This window comes from Ictidomys tridecemlineatus, chromosome 2, assembly GCF_052094955.1.
Source record: "Ictidomys tridecemlineatus isolate mIctTri1 chromosome 2, mIctTri1.hap1, whole genome shotgun sequence".
Taxonomy (NCBI): domain Eukaryota; kingdom Metazoa; phylum Chordata; class Mammalia; order Rodentia; family Sciuridae; genus Ictidomys; species Ictidomys tridecemlineatus.
In genome coordinates, this window is record NC_135478.1 from 92,805,348 (window position 1) to 92,820,016 (window position 14,669).

Consider the following 14,669-nt stretch of genomic DNA (forward strand, 5'->3'; position numbering starts at 1 on the left):
GCCGATTAATTCCTCCAGAACAGAGCTTTTCAAAATGCCTGAGATGGCAATGGGCCATGAAATCAATTTTTTCTTAAATGACACAGACAAAATAATATGTAATAAGTTCTTTAATATTCTTTTATGAAGGTTTTCTGTGTGTGTGTACTTGGTAGGAGAGGTAAATATTTTTCTTACTAAGGATTGTAGTAAAACAGGTTTCAAAAACATTCCTCTCCCAAGAATTTTACCCTGAGGTATCTACCCAGCAAATTAAAAATGCATATGTAAGTGAAAATTTGTCCATGAAAGTTCGTAACAGCACTTCTTACAATAGCCACAGCTACCCAAATGTCCACAAATGGAGAATGGATAATTAAAATGTGGCATATCTATGTGTCTGTCTTGGTATATTTTCTGTTTCCATAACAAAATGCCAGATGCTGGGTAATTTATAACAGGTAGGGTTTCATGGGTTCTGGAAGTCAGGAAGTTCAGCATGGTGCTGGTATCAGCTCCACATCTGGCGAGGACCCTCTTACTGCATCAGACATGGCTGAGGGTATCATATGGTGAGACACAGAGCCCCATTAATCTACAAGTGCCCACTTAGACAGGCAGAGCCCTCTTGACCCAATTTCCCCTTAGAACACCTACCTCTCTACACTGCCACATAACAAGCAAATCTTGAGGTGAGTTTCAGAGGAGACAGACATATCATATCCAAACCATAGCACCAAAAAATGGAATGTTATTCAGCCATAAAAAAATGTGAGCACTTGGTTAAAAAGTCATTCAGAATTTCAAACTGTAACTAAAGAGCATCGAACCAAGCGTGCCCTTCTGAGCCCGGAGCCCTCTAGCAGCAGCACGGGTTGCACAAACCAGCCTGCCCTTGTCTGCCCTCCACCCCCAACTCCTCTCACCAGAACTAAGCCTACTCTGGGTCTCACCTCCATTCTGAGTCGTCCCTGCTTGTTTTCCTGGTGGAACAGGCTGCTCTGAAGATGCAGACTACAACAGGTTTCCCTGGTTGCCTAGCATGGTGCCCGGGATGGAGGAAGGACAGCAATATTTACTAAATTAATTGAAACAGAAAAGTCAGCTTTCAAAAAGACATCCCTCTCCAACTCATCCCACTGGGATACTATAATCTAAAAAAATAAAATGAACAAAAGATACCAAGTGTTGGTGAAGACACAGAGAAATTGGACCCTTGGTGCATTGCTGGTGGGGACATAAAACAGTGCAGCCACAGTGGAAAGTTGGGCAGACCCCCAAAGGCTAAACTTAGATACCAAGTGACTCACCAATTCCACTCCTGATGTATACCCAAGAGAAGTGTAAACACATCTTCACCAAAATATGACTGTTCACATCAACCCGGTTCATAATAGACAAAAGGCAGAGCAGCCCAGATGTCCATCAGTGGATGAATGGACAGACAAAATGTAGTCCACTCATACAATGGACTATTATTCATCCATAAAAAGGAACAAAGTCCTCACACATGTGACAATATGGATGAACATTGAGACCACTATGCTGTCACATAAGGCCACATATTGTATGATGCCATTTATATGAAATATACAGAATGGGCAAGTCTGGAAAGCCGATCTGTGGTTGGCAGGTGATGTAGGGAGAGGAGCATGTGGGGTTCACAGGATGGGGCTTTCTTTCAGAGTAATGAAAATGTCCTGAGCTGGAGAGTGGTGAGGGCCACACAACACTGTGGACACCTTAGGTGTCATGGATGATAAGTCCATATTATGCGCCTTTTACCTCAGTTGAAAAGCAGCACCACCTCACTAAATGTGAGGTGGTGCCTGGATTGAGTCCCGGAACAAAAAAAAGACATTAGCAGAAAAGCAAGTGAAATACAAAAACAGCCTGGAGTCTCACTGATGGTGACGTGCCCGCATTGCTACCTCCATGACCTGAGATGCCTGTACAGGGGAGCTGGGAGGGCCACACGGGAACTCTGCAATGTCACCACGATTTTTCTGTCAACCTAAAATCATTCCAAAATAAATAATTTATTCTTTTTTAAAAGCCACGGGGCTGGGGCTGGGGCTGGGGCTCAGCGGCAGAGCACTTGCCTAGCATGCATGAGGCACTGGGTTCGATCCTCAGCACCACATATAAATAAATTAAAAAAAAATAATAAAGGTACATCAACAACCAAAAAAAGAAAAAAGAAAGAAAGAAAGACATATCTGTTTTCTGAAGAGGGGCTCTGGGAAGTTCTTGGTCTCTGGAAAGCTCTTTTGTTGCCCAGAGCCCATTTCTAGGTCTGGATTTACAGATTGGAGAGCTGGAGCTGAATGCCTTGCCTGGGGGTGGGAGAACATGCTGGAGTCCTCAGCCTGGGAGGGGAGGGATGAGAAGAGAGGTGGGCAGATGGGACAGGGGGAGGGACAGGCGGGGGGGGGGGGGAGAGGGGGTGGCGGGGTCAGGGGCCCCATAGCAGGTGCAAACTCCTCCGCAGGGAAGCTCTAAGGATTTTGGAGAACAGGCACAGTGTTGAGGTTGCAGGCTGGAGGCGCACAGACTGAAGACTGCCTAGGGTATGTTCACTGGTCCTTGCTTTTATCAAGACAGTTTAAGAAAATCTATAAAAGCAGCTGATCTGGGGCTGGGGTTATGCTCAGCAGTAGAGAGCTCGCCTCACAGGTGCAAGGCCCTGGGTTTGATCTTCAGCACCACATAAAAATAATAAATAAATAAATAAATAAAGATATATTTTTTTAAAAGCAGCTGATCTCCCAATAAGATTGGAATTTCCAACTTCTCTGGAAATATCTGAAGGTCTGCTGACTCTCAGAACACCTAAGCCCCACCCCCAAAACTAAATTCAGGGCTGAGCATTCCCCTGTGTAGTGGGTTGAGTGGTGGCCCCCAAAAGATACCCATGTCAAATCCTTGGGACCCGTGAATGTCACCTATTTGGAAAAGAGTCCATTGCATATGTGATAATTAAGGATCTCAAGATGGGAGCATCCTAGATTTCCAGGTGGTCCCCCAATCCCACTACAGTGTTCTTTCAGAAAAGCAGAGAGACACGGATGAAGACACAGAGGCAACGGCCCGTTGAAGAGGGAAACTGCAGGACAGGGTGAAAGGCAGGCCAGGGGCATGGCCCTGCTGACCCCCAGCTGTTAGACTTCTGCCCTCCAGAAAGAACATCTTCATTCTAAGCCACCCAGTTAGTGGTAATTTCTTACAGCAACAACAGGACACTAATACCCTGTTCCCAAGGGCCCTGGTCCCACATAGGAGCACAGAGCAGGAGGTTCATCCTTACAGTGTACCCCTCATTACAGATGAGGACACAGAGGTCCAGAGGGGTGGAGAAACATGGGAGGTCACTTCGAGCAGTCTTGATTCTCCCTGGGATTTGGAGAAGATCATTTTTGTCCCCTCGCACAGGCCCATGGAGACAGACTGATGGGCATAAATGACTGCTCCGGAGATCCTGAAGACAGAGGTGCACAGATGGGGGCTCTAGGACACTGGGACAGGCCCTGGACCACCCAATGACCTTCTGCAACTGAGCAGGATCTGGTAAGAAACTTGACCAGAGCCGGGTGTGGTGGTGCACACTTGTAATCTCAGCCACTCAGGAGATAGAGACAGGAGGATTCAAGTTTGAGGCCAGACTGGGTAATTTAACTGAGCAATTTTATTTTATTTTTTTTTTGGTACTAGGCATTGAACTCAGGGACACTCAGCCACGGAGCCACATCCCCAGCCCTATTTTTTTCTTTAATTTTATTTAGAGACAGGGTCTCACTTAGTTGCTTAGAGCCTCGCTTTTGCTGAAGCTGGCTTTGAACTCTCAGTCCTCCTGCCTCAACCTCCTGAGCCACTGGAATTACAGGCATGTGCCACCTCACTTTGCTGGGCAAGTTTTTCAGGACCTGTCTCAAAAAAATAAAAAGGACTAGGATATAGCTCAATGGTAGGGCATGCCTGAGTTCAATTTACAGTACCAAAAAAAAAAAAACAACAACAACCAAAAAAACCCCCAAACCAAACCCTAACCAGGAAATGGGGCAGACGGCCCAAGGAGAATCAGAGGTCAGGCATCAGAGGTAGTACACTTTATTGACTGGGTTCTCCCACTATCTCACAACCTTGGACAAAGCCGGCCCCTGGGCTTTGCAACAGTCCCATCCACCAAACAAAAGAGAAAGCATCTTGCAAACAACCAAGGGCCTCCAAACAGCCGAGTGTCAGGGTGGGCGTCCAGATGGCTGCCAGCCAGGGGAAGAAGGAGGCAGGGCCAAGGGGGCTAAAGCGCTGGGTGTGGGCTGGGTGCACCCCAGAGGCCCTGCCAGGCCTGGCCAGCCCCTCACTCCCCCATTGAGGTTTGCAGTGGTTCACAGTGAGACTGGCTTTGATTGGCAGGGGGCCTATGGGCAGCTAGATGCCTCCCACTTTCCCGCCCACCCTAGGCCTGACTCACCGAGCTGGGAGGAGGGAGCGACAGTTCCACTCCACCCCTGTGCTCCCCTCTGGGACAGGAAAGCCCCTTTTCTGGAGGGGCAAGGGTGAGCCTAGTTCTTTTCTGGCATCTCCCAGACTATTAGGAAGGGCTCTTCACTCCTGGCTCAGAAGATTCTAGAACACCTTAGTGAATATTCCCATCATTACTCCCAATTAGAAAAATGTTTTTGAAATCTAGGAGTTGTCTGTAGTGCATCAAATCAAGCAGTAAAAAAACCTGGTAAGGTCATGGTTTAAAAAGGCAGCTGCACCTTTGCTAGGAGCGTGGGGGAGCAGCAGGGGAGACCAGGCGGGGGGAGCAGAGGGGTGCTCATGGCAGCACAGGCTGGAAGTGCCCTGGGGAGCAGGGTGGAACCAGGGCAAGAGCAGGAAGCGGTGAAAGGTGGGACGTGGCAGGTTGCCCCCCAGTGCCACAGACCTGGACTCGGAGGGCAGCTGGGAGCTGCTGTGGCCCCACAGGCATGTCTGCAAGGCAGGTGCCAGAGCCTCTGCCCCACTGGGAGAGGCAGGGGCCGAGGTCAGGCCTTGTGAGTGCCATTGCCCAGTGGCTCCTTGTGACCGGCTGTGTAGTCCGAGGCGGGCTCGAGCCCCAGCATCTGGCGCTGCACCAGCTTGGCGTAGAGGCCGCCCTGGGCCAGCAGCTGCTGGTGCGTGCCCTGCTGCACCACACGGCCCTTGTCCAGCACCACGATGAGGTGTGCCTTCTCCACGGTGCTCAGGCGGTGCGCGATGATGAGCACCGTGTGCTTCTGCAGGTTGCCGTGGATGGCCTGCTGGATCTGGGGGGAGAATAGGAGCTGGCTCATGGGGCTGCTCCACCTGACTGCCTGGGCCACCCACCACCAGGCTCCAGGCCACCCCTTACTCTCTGGCACTGAAACTCAGCTTCTCTTTGAAAAACAAGAGCTGGAGCAGAACCTGATAGCTGGATTTTGTTTAGGAGAGACAGAGCTCAAGGTTCGACACAGGGAGGGGGCTTGGTGAGTGGCCATCAGCCCTGATGCTCAGGCCAATGAGGCCAGGCAGAGCCTTCTGTTCCACACTGTGCCTTGTCACCAAACGCACTCCATGGGCAAAGCCTGTGGCTTCCCCCTCCTGTTTGTCTCTCACTACTCCTTCTCACCTGCAGGACTCCAGCTTTTCTCTCTGGCCTCTAAATGTTCCCCATGCAGCCTTAAAATGCTGGAGTCAGAGCCAGGTATGGTGGTGGCTTGGGAGGCTGAGGCAGAGGATCATTAGTTCAATGCCAGCCCCAGAAACTTAGCAAGGCCCTGAGCAATTTAGCAAGAACTTGTCTCAGAATAAATAGGGCCAGGGATGTGGCTCAGTAATTAAGCGCCCCTGGATGCAATCTCCAGTACAAAAACCAAAAACAAAAACCCCAAACAAAAAAACTTTGAGTCAGTTAAACGCCTGCTGTAAACCCTCCAAAAGCTTTTTGTCCCCTTCTAGGATACATCCAACCCCACTAGGGGATTTCTCTAGTAGCGAGACCTTCTCTGTGACACTGTGATGGTGGGTACATGACATTCTACACTTGTCAAAAGTACATCATCAAGAGTGAGCCCTGTCACAGGTTTAGGTGATAAAGCACCCATGCAGCTTCACCAGCTGGAACAATGGGTCACTGCTACAGGAGGTCAGGAATGGGGGCAGGAGGGGAAAGAGGAGGGTGTGTGGGAACTCTCTGCTTTCTGCTCCATTTTCTTTAAACTTAACAACTGAAATATGTCAAGTTGGTTAATTTTCATGAAAAGTTCAAACTCCTCGCAAGGCTGGGGGAACCCACCTCCCTGTGACTGTGCCCCTGCCTCTCTCGGTTCGACCCTGTCTGCAGCCACAATTTTTGCTCTGCTTTGAACGTGCCAGGTTTGTGCCCCGCTCCAGGCCCTTGTACCTGCTGGCCTAGCCTGCAGGGGTGCCCTCCCAGAACTCCCCATAGATGACTCCTTTTCTTTCTTCTTTTTGTTACTGGGGGTTCAACTCAGGGGTTCTTTACCACTGAGCTACATCTCCAGCCCTTTCATGTTTTATTTTGAACAGGGTCTTGCTGAGTTGCTGAGGCTGACCTTGAACTTGCAATCTTTTTGTCTCAGCCTTCCCAATCACTAGGATCACAGGCATATGCCATCACACCTGGTTTAGCTGGCTAAACCCTGGCGAGAACCACAGAGCTCTCAGCATGTAAGCTCCTCCAAACCTCTGTGCCAAACTCTAGTATGGCTTCTAGCAGCATGAAGCGGTATCCCAAGATGACCCAGGCCCCCTTATCAAAGCATCTGCTGGAGAAAGCTCAATGTGGCCAGGGGGACTTACTGTTCAAGTCAACACCTGCCACAGGCCCCAGACTGCCTTTTCCTGGAGCATTTACTAGACAGAGCTTAGAACATGACCCCTTCTCTATTCTTTTGAGAGGTGCCTGTGTCTCCTGCAACTCAGGACTCAAAAGGCATTGCCTGGGCTGTCATCATCAGGAAGGATAGGGCCCTTATCTTCCAACCTCTGTGGGAGGCAGGATCCTAATTCAGTCACTGCCACTAGTCACAGGTGGCCTTATTGCATCCACACCAGGCACCCTGCACCGTTTTCCACTAGGACCCCTGCTCACTCCCCCTCCCCTCCCTCATTCTCCCTCTAAAATAGCCTGGGCACCTCTGCACAAATGAGAACAGAGCTCAGTCCTCTGAACTACAAGTAGTTAATGAATAAAATCTGGCTTCAGGGCCTCCACTGGGCCTCCACTCTGACCAGCTGTGTTTGTCTTTGATGATAGGGGCCCCTCCCAACCTGTGTCTCATGACATTTCATTTTCTTTGTAGCATAGGCCACAGGTGAAACACCTGCCCACATCCTTGTTTATTATCTGTTTTACCTAAAAGAATGGAAACACCATGGGGACAGAGGTCTTGTTTGGTCAGCAGGCCACTGTAACCCTGGCGCTTAGAATAGTGCTTGGTGCTAAGAGGGGGTCAGTAATCATCTCTGGAATGCAGGGATCAATCCAGGGCTAGATTGCTAGCTAGCCATCTACAAGCACATTACTGGACCAATTAAAATTATTTTACCAATGAAAATGGGACCAAGAGAGAAAAAGTAACAAGTTCAAGGTCATGTTACCAATTGCAGGTTGTGGGGTTTAGGGTGTTGCTTGCTGGTAGGTCACCTGTGCAAAACCACTAAGAAACTAAGCTAGAGGGTGGGGATTCTGAGCCGGGTCTGGTCACGATGTGCTTTTGTTCCTTATAACATAACTCAGGGTGACCAGGCCTGGGCCACCTCTTCTCTGGTTCTCTACCCTCTGTAAATTCATCAGTCCAGGGAGCCAATGGCCTGGGTAGCCCCTGTGGCATATCCAGGCCCTTCCCTGTGACTGGTGGAGAGGAGACCCTGGCCACCTGGAGCTGCAACTGCTTCAGTGTCCCCTGCCATCCTGCTACTCACCAGGTACTCGCTCTCGGCATCCAGAGCACTGGTGGCTTCATCCAAGATGAGGACGGGAGGGTTTCGCACCAAGGCCCGGGCCATAGCCACTCGCTGCTTCTGGCCACCTGACAGCTGGGCACCCTTCTCCCCCGTCTCTGCATGGTGGAAGCACAGGGGCAAGTGAGTTAGCAGGAGGCGGCTGGGCAGCCCCTGGAAAGAGCCAGAGGCCTGCCTGGGCAGTTTTAAAGGGCCGCTGGCTAGAACTGCCAACCAGTGGAAAGGTCACGAACTGGCACTCCCACCCTATTTGTAAGAGGCTGCTACATGCAAATGGATCCATGCTCCTAGCTCTGCCCATTCACCTGGCACAAATCCCATGTGTGATCACACAGTGTGCTGCTGAGGCTGCAACCGTGTCCCGCCCTCCCAGAGCAAGCACAGGTAGTCCCACCCTGTGCTCACCAGGCTGCAACACAACCTGAGTATGTTATCTGCACTGTGCAAAGGCTACATGTCTTCATCATAGGTGCACGGCCTGGGGCAGCAGCCTGCCTGGGGAAATTTCCCTACCCACCATCAACTCCTGCACAGCCGGAGGCATGTGGAGTGTGTGACTCACAACACCGCTATTGCAACAAGTAAATCAAAGCAGCTCATCAAATATTGCAACAAGTAAATCAAAGCAGCTCATCCTCCTTCATCAGCAGGAGGAGAGTCAGTTACCAACTATCATAAAGGCCTGTGCACTGCTGTGCACAGAGTAAAGAAAAGAGGAAGAAGAGGAGGAGGAAGCAGCCCCTCCATCGGCATGGTAGCTCACCAGCGTGGAGCTAAATCAACAGAGCTGGGTGCACAATAGAAAGGCCATTATTTTTTTTCTGTAAAAGGGCAGGGGAATAAGAACTCACATTTATATTTACAGGACATATAAGAAACTAATGAAAAGTCCTGCTGGGGGCAGGAGGGGCAGGGGCAGGAACAGGGACACAGCTTTTCCTTATACACCTCCTCATATGTGTTTTTATTTTGAACCCACGGATACTCCCTATTCAAGAATCACATTTTAAAATCTATAGGAGGTGCTGAGGGAATATTGACCAAAGGTTACACATTCTAGTTAGGAGGAAGCCACTGTACAATAAATACGGTGCTGTACTTAATAACAGGGTATCACCTAGTTGGAAATTGCTGAGAGTAGCTCTGAATTGTTATTACTCTGTCTCAGAATAATAAAAAGGGGTGGGGATGTAGCTCAGCAGTACAGCACTCCTGGGTTCAGTCCCCAGTACCAAAAAAAAAAAAAAAAAAAAAAGAAGAAGAAGACTCTGTTATGTGAATTTCATCTCAATGAAAGGAAGTTGAAAAGGTAAACAGCAGGTGGCAGAGGGCAGTCCTTAACCAAGAAGACTGCACCCTGAGGACAGACCCATAGGCACAGTGGAGGTGATGCTGGGCTCCGTACCTGTGCTGTAGCCATCCTGGAGCTCCATGATGAAGCCGTGGGCATTGGCCTTCTGTGCGGCCTCCACCACCATCTCAAAGGGCACCGTGGGTAAGCCGTAGGAGATGTTGTCTGTGATGGAACGGGCAAAGAGCACGGGTTCCTGGCTCACCAGGGAGATCTGTGCAGGAGCAAGGGGGTTGTCAGAGAAGCCAGGAATGTGTCCATCCAGCTGTCACCAGCAGCCTCGCCAGCCAGGGCCTGGCTGACGCCCAGGGTCTCAGGTTTGAAACCTAATCAGGCTGTGCTCAGCTGCCTCTCCTTGCCCCTTGCCTTCTTGCCCCCCCCCCCCTTCTCTCTCTCGTCCTGCTGGTGCACAAGCCCTCAGCCTCCCCCTCACAAAGGGGGCTAGCTAAGCACGCTGCTCTGGGCTAAGGCAAGTTCCCTGACCACCAAGAGGAAGTTCACTGACTGTCTCTGTCCTGGGGAAAACCAGAGTGTGGGAGAAAGTGTAGAATGAAGCTCTGTGAATGCAGCTGCCCATCAGGAAGCAAGAGGCCACAGCAGGCCTCCAGGCCACAAAGGCCTCCCTGGCAGTTGTCCCCTCCCTTCTGAGGAAACAGTTCAAAGGAGTCATTGTCCTGTTATACCAGTTAGCAATCTGGCCTACAAAAATAATAGTATGAAAAATATCATCTCAATTCTGTAAAGAGAATGAATGCATGAATGGAAATAACCTAGCTGTCCATAAGCTGGGGATTGGTTAAATAATTACAGTATATCCACACAGCCAAATTGCAGTGTGTGTGTGTGTGTGTGTGTGTGTGTAGTTAAAAAACGCTATGTACATGTACAATGTACATATGCCTCCATATGTTGGTATATTTCCATAAAATATATGGAAATATATTTTATGGAAACAAATTGGTAAGCGACTACAAAATACCAGTGCAGGTTACTTCCTAGACAGGGAAGGTGGAGGGGAACTCTCCTGGCTTAGTTACAAAATTCACTAAAACTGTGGGGCTACAATTATATTGTGGCATTTTACTGTTTTGTTTATGGGAATTAAATTTTTGAATTTACATTACGAAGAAGGTATTCACAGAAGATGAAAACCAATGGCAATAAATACATGAAAACCGGCTTCATATCTGTAGTTGCTGGGAAGTGGCAGAAGACCCCCCAAAGCTGCCCCTATACATGCAACTTCTAGTAAAATACAGGACTTATGACATGAAGTGCCTGAGAACCCGAGAGTGCTCACTGCTGCAGTCTGCACCTCTCTGCCCGGAGGCCTCTTCCAGAGGCTAGTGGTCAGCAAGCTGGAGGGCCACATGCTGGGCCATCTGCCAGCCATCTGTCTCTGGTTAATATGTTTGATGCGGGGAGAGTTCCCAGTCCATGGCCTCTGCCACCATCTAGAGCTTGGCCAGTAGTTCTGGAATTTCTGTGATAGCCCTCAGGTTCTCAAATGACTTAGTGCACGTTGGTGATGTCACCCCCTAATAGTTGGTGTTCCTTATAGGGCATATGATCTGAACCCATTCAGGCCTCCCTGCTCAGCACAAGGCTGGATGTTGAGGCTCCTTCTGAGGTTACCAAGGACTGCGTGGTCAGGAGCAGTTTCCTTGGAGTCCTGGAGATGACCTAAATGTGGAACAGCTGGAATTCTCAGCTGCTGCTAGTGGAAGGTTGAATGGATTACAAGCACCCTGGGAAACTGTCCCCCTGGCAGAATCTGTTGAGGCTGGGGATCAGCATCTACTCCAACCAGGCTCTTCTGCTCTGAGGTCATTCTTCAGGAGAACCTAGCCACATGCACCAAGAGACAGGAACAAAGTTGTCCACATCCCTCAACAGTATCCTTGGTAATGGTAAAAAACAGAAAACCACCCGAAGACCCATCAAGAGCACAAGGCATAAATAGGTTGTGACATGTTAGCAGAACAGATTATCATCCGGCAATGAAGATGGATGGACCCCAACCCCAACCTCAGCCTGGACGGCTAAATGATGCTGAGCCGAAAGATAGGCAATGCCAAGGAAAGGCTCATCCTTCTGTGTCCTCAGGGATGGGTTCCAGGATCCCCTCAGGTAACAAATTCCACAGATGCTCAAGTCCCTAATAATGGCACTATTTGTATATAACATACCCACATCCTCCTGTAGATGTCCAATCACCTTAGATGACTTGCAATACCTAATGCTGTGTAAGGGCTATGGAAATGGTTGTTACGCTGTATTGTTTATGAAACAAGGACAAGAGAAAAGTCTGTACACGTTCAGTGCAGATAATTTAAAAAATATATCTCCCATTCACAGTTGGTTGAATCTGCAGACGCAGAACTCTGGATACAGAGAGAGACACACACAGAACTCTGTCTAGATGAAGTTCAGATCACATCATCTCTGGGTACACACAGATGGTAAAACTAAAGAAAAGTCAGAAAATGGTGATCATAAAAGTCAGGTGGGACTCTTGAGGGGAAAAGAAAGGGTACATGGGGCTTCTGGAGTGCCAGAACCTTCTATGTCATGACCTCGTGATGGTGCATTGGTGACAGTTCTGTGAACTGCACCTTCTCTGCCTCTGTGTTACAGCTTGCGTGAGAGATTAGCCAAGGTCAGAGGAAGGCCGGAGGGCAGCGAGGGCAGCAAGGATCATGAGGGCCTGGCCACACTCACCACACGGTGCAGGTACTTGTGGTCATAGGCACCGATGGGCTTGCCGTCCAGTAGCACTCGGCCCCCCTGTAGTGGGTAGAAGTTCTCCAAGATGTTGACACAGGAGCTCTTCCCGCTGCCAGAGGGCCCCACCAGGGCCGTCACTTTGCCTGGGGACAGGCTGAAGGAGACATTCTGCAAGGAACACAGGCACAGTGTGGGGCCACAGGCCCAGGATCTGGGGCTGGACACTGTCTCAGACACAGGTGGGCGCCCTTCCCAGCCGCCCCCGCTCTTCCTCTGCGGCTGGGCACTGCTGATCCCTGGGTGTTCTCCTTTCTAAAACGCTTGATTTGGCAGCACTTTCATATTTGCTGTGCCTCTGCCTGGAATATTTCACTGCAGCAAGCCACCTGGCTGGGTGTGGCTCCTAGGTCAGGTCCAGCTCAAAATGCCACCTCCTCTGAGAAGCCTCTTTGACTATTTCACCAATCTCATGCTGCTCCCCCCCCCACCACACCCTGATTTCTTTCCTTCCCAGAGCTTATTATCTGGAGTCCATCTGTTAAGGACACACCTTGCCCAGCTGGAGCCCAGACTCCTGAAGAGGGTAGGGTGACGCAGACAGCCTCCTGTCTGCCTCTCACCTGCAGGACCTGGGTGTGGGGCCGTGTGCGGTAGGTGAAGGTCACATTCTCAAAGTCCACGCGGCCCTCCAGGTGGTCGGGGGCCAAGTCACCATCATGCACCATGGTCGGCTGCCGGTCAATGAACTCGAACACCTTCTCAGCTGCCCCCACGCCCTGCATCAGGCCACTGTAGACAGATCCCACAGACTGCAGGGAAGAGACATGTTCATGTCCCCAATATCCGCTCCTGGGACCCTCTGTGGTACCAGAGATACGAGGGTGTGCAGGGAGCAAGGACAGAGCTGCAGCTCTGGGGAGACACAGGGGCTGCTGCCAGGACACCTGCTAACACAGTAGACACTGACAATAACAAAAGACAAGGTGGCCAGGAGCATGTGTGCCTCAAGGTCATTGCTACCAATTTTCAACCCCACCCAGGAGAAGAAGAGGAGACAGAAATGCAGAGAAATGAACCTGTAAGAATGTGCCAAGGCAGTGATCCCACCTTGGCTGGTCAGCTGCCACCACATATTTTAATTTCAATTTTTTTTTTTTTTTTTTAAAGAGAGAGTGAGAGAGGAGAGAGAGGAGAGAGAGAGAGAGAGAGAATTTTTTAATATTTATTTGTTTTTAGTTCTCGGCGGACACAACATCTTTGTTGGTACGTGGTGCTGAGGATCGAACCCGGGCCGCACGCATGCCAGACGAGCGCGCTACCGCTTGAGCCACATCCCCAGCCCTTAATTTCAATTTTTAAAATGAGTCTTGAGGGGCTGGCATTGTGGCTCAGTGGTAGCGAGCTCGCTTAGCAAGCGTGAGGCCCTGGGTTGATCCTCAGCACCACATAAAACAAATAAAGGAATTGTGACCACTACAACTAAAAAATAAATACTAAATAAAAAATGGGTCTTGATGTATACCTGTCATAAGTAGACTCTCCTTGGGTAAAAATATATCCAATGTAAAGGTTAATTGTAATAATGGCCCATTTTATTAGTGCTTTCTATATGCTATGAAGTAGGTTCTCTCATAGGCACAGAGGATCAAGTATTTGCCCCAGGTCCCATAGCCAAGCAGTTGCAGAGGCAAGATTAGAATCTGGGCACACCTGCTTCCTGAGCTTAGATGCATCAATGCCATAACTGAGTGTCCTCACTGGAGGAAAGGGGGTAAGAGCAACACCAGGGAATGTTGCTGTGGAGATAGGGCCTGGCCTGTGATGCTCAATATGCCACAACTAAAACTGTCATTAATACTAACAGTATTACTACTAAGACATGAGAACTGGGTGGCTTCTCTTTCACGCTCCTTTATCCCAGAGATAGCCATAGTTATCAATGTATTGTATCTTTTCAGCCCTTTCTCTGTGTGTTCACAAGTACATGCACATCATAGCCAATTCATTTTGAGATTTTAAGAATGCACAAATGAGGGACTGGGGCTCTGGCTCAGTGGCAGAGCGCTTGCCTCACATGTGTGAGGCCCTGGGTCAGATCCTCAGCACCACATATAAATAAACAAATAAAATAAAGGTATTGTGTCCACCTACAACTAAAAAAAATATTAAAATAAAATAAAAAGGATATCAGACTACCCAGCTCGATCAGGGGTTTTCTGTTTGTGCTGGATAGTGTGTCTTACTTCAGAAAAGTCTGCCTCATTCCTGAAGGGCTGCCAAGCATTTCTTTCTTCCTTCCTTCCTTTTTAATTTTTTTTTTTTCCTGTGTTGAGACTCAACCCAGGAGTACTCTACCATTGAGCCACATCTCCAGTCCTTTTTCTTTTGAGATGGAGTCTCATTGGGTTGCCCAGGCTGGCTTTGAATTTGGGATCCTCCTCCTTAGCCTCCTGAATCTCTGGGATTTCAAAGTACATACCATCTCTGGTACAGAGATGTACCATATTTGTCCTTTGGCTGATGCGGGGGCATTTGGGTTGCTTGTCACTCACGCAAATGAACAACGCTGTCCCAGACATCCTTGACAGGCTTTTGCCCACTGGCATGAGTATTTCTGAAG

At 49.3% G+C, this 14,669-nt stretch overlaps 1 protein-coding gene across 3 annotated transcripts in view; it reads right to left on the bottom strand.

The window, feature by feature from the left end:
• Window positions 1-4,070: 4,070 nt before the first annotated feature.
• The window catches only part of Abcb9 (ATP binding cassette subfamily B member 9), a 41,410-nt gene continuing 30,811 nt past the window's right edge, over window positions 4,071-14,669 (bottom strand). For all 3 annotated transcript variants that reach the window (XM_078039311.1, XM_005329569.4, XM_021729277.3), the window contains exons 8-12: window positions 12,670-12,858; window positions 12,044-12,217; window positions 9,377-9,536; window positions 7,933-8,069; window positions 4,071-5,270 (exon numbers count right to left, since the gene is read on the bottom strand). In XM_078039311.1, coding sequence (XP_077895437.1) covers window positions 5,010-5,270; window positions 7,933-8,069; window positions 9,377-9,536; window positions 12,044-12,217; window positions 12,670-12,858 — 921 coding nt within the window. In that variant the 3' untranslated portion in view covers window positions 4,071-5,009. The remainder of the gene's footprint in view (window positions 5,271-7,932; window positions 8,070-9,376; window positions 9,537-12,043; window positions 12,218-12,669; window positions 12,859-14,669) is intronic.